General features: G+C 31.7%; 2 protein-coding genes across 2 annotated transcripts in view; one reads left to right on the top strand and one right to left on the bottom strand.

Moving 5' to 3' along the window:
• LOC111717283 (uncharacterized) overlaps positions 1 to 784 on the top strand; it is a 4,615-nt gene extending 3,831 nt beyond the window's left edge. Inside the window, exon 5 of the mRNA XM_023492785.1 lies at positions 603 to 784. Within this exon, the coding sequence (XP_023348553.1) occupies positions 603 to 688 (86 nt within the window). The 3' untranslated portion in view covers positions 689 to 784. The remainder of the gene's footprint in view (positions 1 to 602) is intronic.
• A 1,841-nt stretch (positions 785 to 2,625) lies between these two features.
• LOC111717282 (uncharacterized) lies at positions 2,626 to 9,677 on the bottom strand. The gene is made up of 11 exons (XM_023492784.1): positions 9,654 to 9,677; positions 9,487 to 9,553; positions 8,558 to 8,680; positions 8,289 to 8,371; positions 7,770 to 7,856; positions 6,927 to 7,044; positions 5,851 to 5,959; positions 5,464 to 5,547; positions 4,561 to 4,794; positions 4,146 to 4,280; positions 2,626 to 3,214 (listed from the first exon to the last, which is right to left on the bottom strand). Exons 3-11 carry the CDS (start codon positions 8,574 to 8,576, stop codon positions 2,851 to 2,853), a joined length of 1,233 nt encoding a protein of 410 aa, XP_023348552.1. The 5' UTR covers positions 8,577 to 8,680; positions 9,487 to 9,553; positions 9,654 to 9,677; the 3' UTR covers positions 2,626 to 2,850.
• Between the last annotated feature and the right edge of the window lie 39 nt (positions 9,678 to 9,716).

Raw genomic sequence — 9,716 nt, 5'->3', positions numbered from 1 at the left:
CAAGGGAACCTGGATACTATTCCAGGTATACTTTATACTGGCAAGGGAACCTTGATACTATTTCAGATATACTTTATAATGGCAAGGGAACCTGGATACTGTTCCAGGTATACTTTATACTGGCAAGGGAACCTTGATACTATTTCAGATATACTTTATACTGGCAAGGGAACCTGGACACTATTCCAGGTATACTTTATACTGACAAGGGAACCTGGATATTAATCTAGGAATGCTTTGTACTGACAATGGAACCTTGATACTATTCCAGGTATACTTTATAATGACAAGGGAACCTGGATACTATTCCAGGTATACTTTATACTGACAAGGGAACCTGGATACTTTGACAAAAGTTATACTGAACCTTTTCGTTAGCAAATATCTTTTATGAAAATGAGTATTACGCTTTTTTAAAATATAAAATTGATAGTTTTCTGAGGGTTAGGTTACCGGCTGGCAACATTTGCCGAAATAAAGCAAATGTTGTTTAATATAATTTTGTGCAATTCTGTTTCTAGGAGAATTATTAACAATGAATAAAGTTATGTCTTTTAAAACAAAGTTTTGGAATTCCTGTTTACATTCCTTTATATTTCTAGGTTTAAGTGAACTTCTTAGTTCTTGTTTAAAAATGAATCCTGATGAACGTCCTCAAGCAAAACATTTAATCAAAACAAGATGGTGACCTTTTCTGGTCTAGATTAAAGCTTTACAGTGGTCACCAAAAAACAGTAAATAATTGTCATCTTCATTCTTTTATCTGATAAAAATGTCGCTTTCACTTTGTAATTTGTAGTTTAAAATGACAAAGAACATAGACGAAAATCTTTTCACAAAGGAACTGAGTTTTGCCACAAACCCAAATATTCCTATCCCTATATCTTGGCAGCCCAATGTCGTAGACCTTAGATATTTCAAACTATTGATTCTGTTAGATCAAATAATCTAAGTTTGAAATATCAAAGGTTTATACCCACTGGTTGCAGAGATATAGAAATTAGAAAATTTGAGGTTGTGGCAAAAACTAAATTCCTTTCTGGCTACGGAATAAAATATAGTTATGAAAATGTTTAAGATTGTTCTAAAATATAGTGAAAATAATATGATTCTGTGATTTTGGACGAAAGATAAAATCATTCAAATTGTTACACCAGTAAAAATCATATCTATGCATCTATACATATACATATTCTCGACCGATTTGCCTCAAACTTTGATTGGGGAACTCGGGCTATCCACGAAAATGTTCTTAGTTTGGTTTTGACTTAAAAGGGACTGCTAAGGAAAAATTAAAGGGATGCAAAGGTTTCAGTCTATACCCCCTTTTATTTTTTCCTTTACAGTCCCTTTAAGAGAGAAAAATAGCTAAAATCGTAATTTACTGGTAAGCGGTGGATTCCCAAGCTAGTATTGAAAATAAAACAGTTGATTTTCTAATATTTGATATTTATAGGCTCTAACTATATTTAATTCAATGGATGATCAATAATAATAATAATAAATAGTTGCAGATTATTATGTAAAATGCAGATAAACAAAGTTTACTAATACTTTTACTTTTGGGCCTTAACCTTTTCTTAAACATAAAGTATTACATATAAATATATAAGACTAGTTTTATTATATATATATATACATTATTACATATTTATATAAAATCTAATCACGATTGATTTGAGCAAAAATGTTCAAGCGTTATAATTAGTATTCGCCATTGAGAGGGGTTCCGTTAAATGTTCAAAAAATGTTTTATTTTTATTTTAAAATATGTCAAAGTTCATATTTTGAATTTATTATGTTATAAACACAATTTGTGTTGTAATCAATTAATGAATGCGCAAAATTTCTCAAAAAAACAATGAATAAGAGGTAAATATAGGATGGTAAACAAGCATTATTTCGAGTCAGTTGGAATTAAATGTCTTTTAAATTAATCTATAATTCACATTCAATCCTTTTTATACTGCAGAAATGAAAAAAATCAATTATTTAATCAAAATACAATATAGAACCCAAAAAAACGAAAATAGGACACAATCGTTAAGAAATGGTTAATTTCAGTCTTTTCGTTAAAAATAAATTCGTTTTAAAATATCTTTTTCGTTTTTGAATTAAAAACTATTGAGTGTGAGATTTAAACCTAAAAGTTTAATATCTCTCGCTGACCTATTGAGGTATTAAATATAATAGAGTTACGACCTCATCTTTGGTCTTAAACTCTATTATCAAACATTTTTTTATATTTTAGAATATAATGGCAAACACATGATAACATTAAAATATGATAATTTTAGATTTTCTTGGGCTGCTGTTACTGAAAAAAAAAGTTTAAATAGTGTCTTTACAAAGGTGCTGCACTTTTGTGACAGATTTCTGAACGATAAATCGGTCACAGTTATCTTTGAAAAATAAAACTAATACCAATGAAAACCTAATAGGCTATTTAGTTTACCCTGAAATTGCCCAAAAAATGTTAACGGTCCCTTTAAAGAGATTGGTCATCTATTTGAAAATAAAAACAATATCTCACCACTCAGATATAGGGTTAGCATGATGAAACTATGTGTTAAAGTAAAGTTAAAGCTTCAATGTCAGAGAATACTGTTTTCTTGTAAAATTAAATCATCATCATTACCGTTTATTCATGAAGCAGATAAAATACTGAAATGTTAAAAAATTAATGATTGAACTTTTGTATTTAAGACAATTTTATCATCTCTGTGAAAATTGTTTGTTTTAACCTCTAAAAATGTCCAAATGCATGCATAAACTCAAATCAAAAATGATTTTGCAAGATCTTCCTTGCGATCTCTTGATCGATCCATCTAGAGATGATGCAAGAATAGATCAAGACAAATCTCGACTGGGCGGAACTAGATAGTTGGATTGAATAAGAGAATGGGATTCTCCTTCTTCTTCCAAATAATCTTCATGTTTCTCTCCTTCATCCTCGTCAATATATCGGACAGTGACCTCGTCCTTGAGATCAGCAGGGATAAGATCAAGGGTGAGATGAGAGGTCCGGGTCAGGGGTTTACTAGCTCCGTTTCTATCAACAATTTTACTTCTACTACTTAATTCTTCCATCCTGACTCCGGGTTCGTTTTCTTTTTCTTTCTCTTCATTTCCATTCTTCTCATCCTGCTCCGATTCTTCCATTTCATGATCGTCTTCTAGTACATCCTCTAGATCGTCATCAGGGATCTCAAGCCTAGAAAATGTATCAAGATCATTCATTTCAAATTGAAGGATTTGAATCTTTGCAACCCAATGTTGTAGACCTTTGATATTTCAAACTATGAATTATGTTAAATCAAATAATCTAAGTTTGAAATATTTACACATAAAAAGGGACTGTAAGCGTAATTTCAAGTGTCCATCAATAAAAAGATGGCAAGGCTTTATTTACAACTATACCCTTAAGAGCATGTTGTCTCATCAAGTATGAACTAGGTGTGAGTGTATTTTTGTTTATTTAATTTCTTTATTTGTATTTGTGATTTATAAGAAAAACGAGGAATTCAAGAAATCCACATTTTTTTGTTTCAGAAAAACAAGGTTGTCCTCCACATTTTTGATCGGATTAAAGTTTCAAGGGTACCGTTGTAAATCGGGCATCTGTAAATCTTTTAAATTCCGCATCCAGTCCCTTAAAGATAGACACATACATATGAAAGTATGAAACCCAGGGAAACAATTCCAATAGTGTCTGCGGTTTATTATAATTCATGTTTATCTTGTATAAAGTGCACAGTATATAGTAATATAATAATTAAGATGAGTGTTCAAGGATAAAGAATACTCCATTTCCTCTTCCTCCCTAATAAAATAAAAAGTTTACAATGAAACTAAAAGTTTAAGATGAACATTTTCAAACTTTTCTCATAAAGGCGCCTTATTGCATTGTTTACTTTACCTTATACAAGAAAAGTAAAAATAAACCTGAGAGAAGATCAGGATTAAATTAATCTTTATATTCAACCAGATATCCAGGATATTGAAGGAATAGGTGTATATCCAACCTGATACCCAGGATATTGAAGGGATGGGTTTATATCCAACCTGATATCCAGGATATTGAAGGGATGGGTTTATATCCAACCTGATATCCAGGATATTGAAGGGTTGGGTTTATATCCAACCTGATCTCTGGAATATTGAAGGGACGGATTTCATCTTTCGGGTTTTCTTCCCGTCTTGCGTCATCTTCTAGGGAAACATTTCTTTTTGAAAATTTAGCTTGAAACCTCTGCAGTTTAGTCAATTCCTTGGGTTTCCTTAACATTTTACAATTAATTACACTATCTTGTGAGAAAGGACTTGAGTCTTTCCAACAAACTCTGATTTTCTGATCCTTATATCTTTCCAACCCAATGTGTAAGACCTTAGACATTTCATACTATACATTATTTGAAATATCAAAAGTTTAAACCATCAGATTGCAAAGATATAGGGATTAGAAAATTTGATTTTGTTACAAAGACTAAATTTCTTTACTAAAAGCTTATTGCACAAGAGAAAACTCAAGGCGTGAAGTATACAATCTTGAAAATGTACCTAGTAGTCTCTATTGGTTCTGGTTTAGATATTCTCTGCTCCAGGTGGTTCACCAGATACGACGGATGCTCAGACTTATTCCCCAACCCGTCCGCTTCCTGGAGGGAGCTATATCGAGGACTGGGTAGTTCAATAATAGAACCAGATCCTTCCGGGTCCAGAGAATAGGATCTAGCCATCGATAGATTTCTCAGGATTGCTTTTTTGGGATATTTATCCGGTATTACTCCAGAACTAGGATAAGAATTCGGTTCCAGGGTTTCAAAATCTTGTTCTAATAAATCTATCTTATTGGGTGTATTTTTAGCAAAAAGGTAATAATCTCTTTTTCTTTGAATTGATGAAAGAGAAAAAACCAAATAGGTATTGGAAGAAGAAGCTCGACAATATATATACAGGGTGTCCCAAAAAAACATGGAAATTCAGTGACGAATTCGATATCGTCTTTGTTATGAATTAGCATTGTAATACCTAATTTCAAACGCCATAATATCATTATGTCTCTTAGAGTTTATTTTATGAAAAGTGTAAAAGACTGTAAAGATGTGTCTATAATGTCTCCGCAAGATGAACAGTGAAGACGGACAAGTTTACTCTGTTTGTATACTGCAATTTTCTTGTTTTACTAAGAACAACCGTATGCAGTCGACAAAACATAAACAAACAAAATGTGAACATAGCAGACGAAACTCTTTCAGATTACAGCTTTCTCAGTAGGTATCACTATACTGAATCAACGAATTATTTGAAAAGACGATATCGAATTCGTCACTGAATTCCCATGTTTATTGGGACACCATGTATAAATATTCTACCCGGAGAATCGATGGTTGGTTAAACCTGAACTCATCTACTCAAACAAACCTCACATTGAATATCTGACTTGGAGAAACCGAACCCTTCCTTGAGTTTCTCCGAGGATCCAGATCAAATTTAACCCTGTGATGTGTAGAGGGTGAGAGGGGGTATCGGGGATACAGTGCACAACTTTATACACCAGTAAATTATAAGCATTAGTTAATTCATTTTAAACATAATTTTGAACAATTTAAGATTTTAACAGATTTAAAATTTTTAAAAATTTTTAAAAATTTCGATTTTTAACATTCTATTATTGATTTGGTCAACCTGGCCGAAATGTATTATCAAAAAAAATGTCAAACAAACACCAACTAAAATGTAAGTCTAAATAAAAGAAATGATAGGCTATACAAAAGATTTCATAATTTTCTAAAATTAAAAAAAAAGATGTTTTGGAGTTTTTTTCTATTTGTTTTGACTGGAATATTCCTGGTGTAGAGGGGTTCATCAATAAGTTTAGTAGTTTCAAGTTTAGGAAGAGATTTGGCAGAATTCATTGTACTGAAGTTCATCCGCCCTAACCATAGGTCTCTACACTCTACAATATTATTAAACAAATTCAAATTATATATATTTTTGGAAGATTTTCTTCTCGGATCGAAAAATAAAAGATCGCTGTTAATAATAGGATCATGATATAGCATAGATAAATAAATAAACATTGATAGCTTATGTACGCAAAATCACCAAGAATTGTACAATTATTAAACCACTCAGGAGTAAATTTCATTTTGAGAATATTAAAATATTTCACTGAGCAATATATCATATTGACGAGAACTGAAGAAGGACATGAGAAGGACTAAACTAACTTAAATTTCTCTCTACAGAACTCATGTACACCACAAGTACTCAATGACATAAGAACAGCCAATGTTCACAACCGACCTAATCTATATAATAGGAATATCTTTAAAACATCTCTGTATATTTATATCTTTCAAGATGAAAAATGTCGTCTTATGCGCAATCTAATGAGATATAGGATAATATCTATGATTTGTTTAATAACATTGAAAATTATGATAGTAGTAATAGTAGTAATAATACAAATACAGGGAAGGTTTATGGCCAATCAACCTTAAATTCATTAATTTTGTAAAATTTTGCAAATGCGCGAAAAAATATTATGAAATCCGCAAATAAAAAAATATTATACTGTACAAAGAGAAGATGCTCATCACAGATAAAGCCAGAATTAAAAGTTGAAAAAGAAAAGTTAAAACGGCTGAACCTCACAGGGAAGGTTTATGGATAATCAGAATTTCAAAAATTACCCTCCAACAAAATTTGATTTTCATTAAATTTTGAAAATCCAAAAAATGTTTTGTTTGTTTGTTATAGTTTTACAAAGAGAAAATGTTTACAATTGAAAAAGAAGATGAAGCCTAGTAATAATAATGCCAATAATGATAATAATAAAAATAAAAATAATGTTATTAATAAATAATGATAATAATAAAGAGAAAGTAGAAAGAGTAAAATAAGAATTGATTGTGTGGAACCTGTCTGTGTTTCTGCATGTTGAGTTGGGACGGATACACTTGAAGTTCTAGAACCAAGGAGACGATTTAATCCTTTCAGATTATACGTCAGATCATTCTTTAAATCCTCGGCTACATCCTGGTAATACAGATATAGAAATACTAACTGTAAGAAATGAAGGAATACTAAATACTAATTGTAAGAGATTGAAGAGATTGCAAGCGTAATTTCAATGGACAATGTCCGATTTAAAACAGTATTCTGGCCTTTAAACCTTTGACTGTTTATGAAGTACAGAGAACTTCGTGTTAAATCTCACGAAAACCACTTAAAATCCTGTAAAACACATTGTACGCTGCGTGCAGTGTGAACTCAACACAGCTGATGCGATACTTGTGTCCCTTGACTAACTGTATGAGATGAATAGGATACTGGATACTAACTTTATGAGATGAATAGGATACTTGATACTAACTTTATGAGATGAATAGGATACTGAATACTAACTTTATGAGATAAATAGGATACTGGATACTAACTTTATGAGATGAATAGGATACTTGATACTAACTTTATAAGATGAATAGGATACTGAATACTAACTTTATGAGATGAATAGGATACTGGATACTAACTGTATGAGATAAATAGGATACTGGATACTAACTATGAAATGAATAGGATACTGAATACTAACTTTATGAGATGAATAGGATACTTAATACTAACTTTATGAGATGAATAGGATACTGGATACTAACTGTATGAGATGAATAAAGGATACTGGATACTAACTGTATGAGATGAATATAGGATACTGGATACTAACTGTATGAGATGAATAAAGGATACTGGATACTAACTGTAAGAATTGAAGAATCAGAAAGCATGTTTACACAGGAAACCATTCCTTCGGTATCAATACACTTCAGTTCACAATAGGTTAGAGCCTGGAACAAAACAGATTATTAATCTCAATAATTAATTTCTTTTCAATCATAATTTAAGATTTAGAAATTATTCAGCTCTTTTTGTAATCTTTAATTGGTTAACTAAATAATGTCAGATAATCTAAATCAATAAGCTTCAGAAATCAGCTGGAATCACTGCTTAAAATCAATAATTAATCAGCGTTTTAAGTTTCTAATTAGTCGGCTGATCAGATCAGTTAGTGTAGTTCAGAATCAATCAGCGGACCAGAATCAGTCAGCAGAATTAAATAGGTGACCGGTGTCACAAGATTAGAATCCGTCAGCTAATCAGAATTATTCAGATGATCAGAATTTTAGTCAGCTGATTAGAATCAATCAGCTGATCAGAATCAAAAGATAAAAATAAGGTGGTAATAATTCCAATTCTGAATTATGAAATATAAATTGTACCTTAACATCAAATCCGCACTGTATGGTAATCTTATTTTCATTAAGCAGATGGTCCAGGTCACTTCCAAACATATCACCATGTCCTAGATTAAAGAAATTAAGAAGTTTAAGACATTGATTATTTTGAGAAGTGCGCTTAACCCAGTTCGCGGTTCTAACTAGAAGAAAAACTCATTTAATGATCAACTTTAAATTGATTTAATTTGTCAACAAAAGTCAAAATTCATAAGTTACAAGAAATACATGTTTAGAAATAGAATTATCTTTACCTAGAATAGCAACAACCATTCCTTTATCAAGCACTTCTAACGAACCACTAGAAATATACCAAACACTGCTCAAAATGTCGTCTTTGTTGATCAGAAACTCGTTTGGACCAGCAAACTGTGTTTCTGCAACATAGAAATTATTAATGTAATTCTTTTGAAATTTTTTTTGTGTCTTTGTTCTCAAATCTTGTCTTGCTTTTTTCATTTCATTATTTAACTTGTGTGAGATTATGTTTCATTAATTGTGTAAAATTTTTGGAGCTTCAGCCAGGTCACATAAAACTAACTGCACAACGAAGTGTGCATCCTGTCTGAATCAGAATATTTTAATCTCTCGTTAAAAATTCATCAAAAATAGAGTAAGAGATCATATACTAAAGTATATAATAATACATAGTCCAACAAAAATTAGCAAACACGAAAAATAATCTACATTTATTGGGTGAAAATGAGTATTAAAATGGTTCACTACACTTTTAACAAGGACCTTTAGTTTACCGTGAGGTTGTCAATTACATTAACCAGATCCTGTAGTTTACCGTGAGGTTGTCAATTTCGTTAACCATGACCTCTAGTTTACCGTGAGGTTGTCAATTACGTTTACCAGATCCTCTAATTTACCGTGAGGTTGTAATTATGTTTACCAGGACCTATAGTTTGCCGTGAGTTTGTCAATTTCGTTAACCAGGACCTCTAGTTTACCGTGAGGTTGTCAATTACGTTTACCAGATCCTCTAGTTTACCGTGAGGTTGTAATTACGTTTACCAGGACCTATAGTTTGCCGTGAGTTTGTCAATTTCGTTAACCAGGACCTCTAGTTTACCGTGAGGTTGTCAATTACGTTAACCAGGACCTCTAGTTTACTGTGAGGTTGTGAATTACGTTTACCAGGACCTCTAGTTTACCGTGATGTTGTCAATTACGTTACCTATAATCTGACCGAGGTTTTTCAGAGCAGAAGATGGAAGAGTTTCAAACAGTGGAAGCTCTAGCACCTGAAGGGTTTAAAACTCTTCAAGTTGAAGTTCAACATGTTTTGTTATAAAAGATTTGTTTCGCTACTTAGCGATTTCCCTAAAGATCTAATATATATACCGTGTGGTATTTCTCAGGACCGGATCGTAAGACTCCCTTCTCTCAACGCTCTTCATAATAAAA

This window comes from Eurytemora carolleeae, unplaced genomic scaffold (genome assembly GCF_000591075.1).
Source record: "Eurytemora carolleeae unplaced genomic scaffold, Eaff_2.0 scaffold2485, whole genome shotgun sequence".
NCBI classification, from domain to species: domain Eukaryota; kingdom Metazoa; phylum Arthropoda; class Copepoda; order Calanoida; family Temoridae; genus Eurytemora; species Eurytemora carolleeae.
The sequence above is the reverse complement of the archived record's forward strand: the minus strand, read 5'-3'. Positions and strand labels throughout refer to the sequence as shown.

Bases quoted from the DNA above. Each gene is read 5' to 3' on its own strand.
- LOC111717282 (XM_023492784.1), bottom strand. The intron at 7,857-8,288 runs GTACAATTTATA...GTTTTGTTCCAG, and splicing joins AGTGCGGATTTGATGTTAAG to GCTCTAACCTATTGTGAACT. The intron at 4,795-5,463 runs GAAGGGTTCGGT...TTCTTATCCTAG, and splicing joins GATCCTCGGAGAAACTCAAG to TTCTGGAGTAATACCGGATA.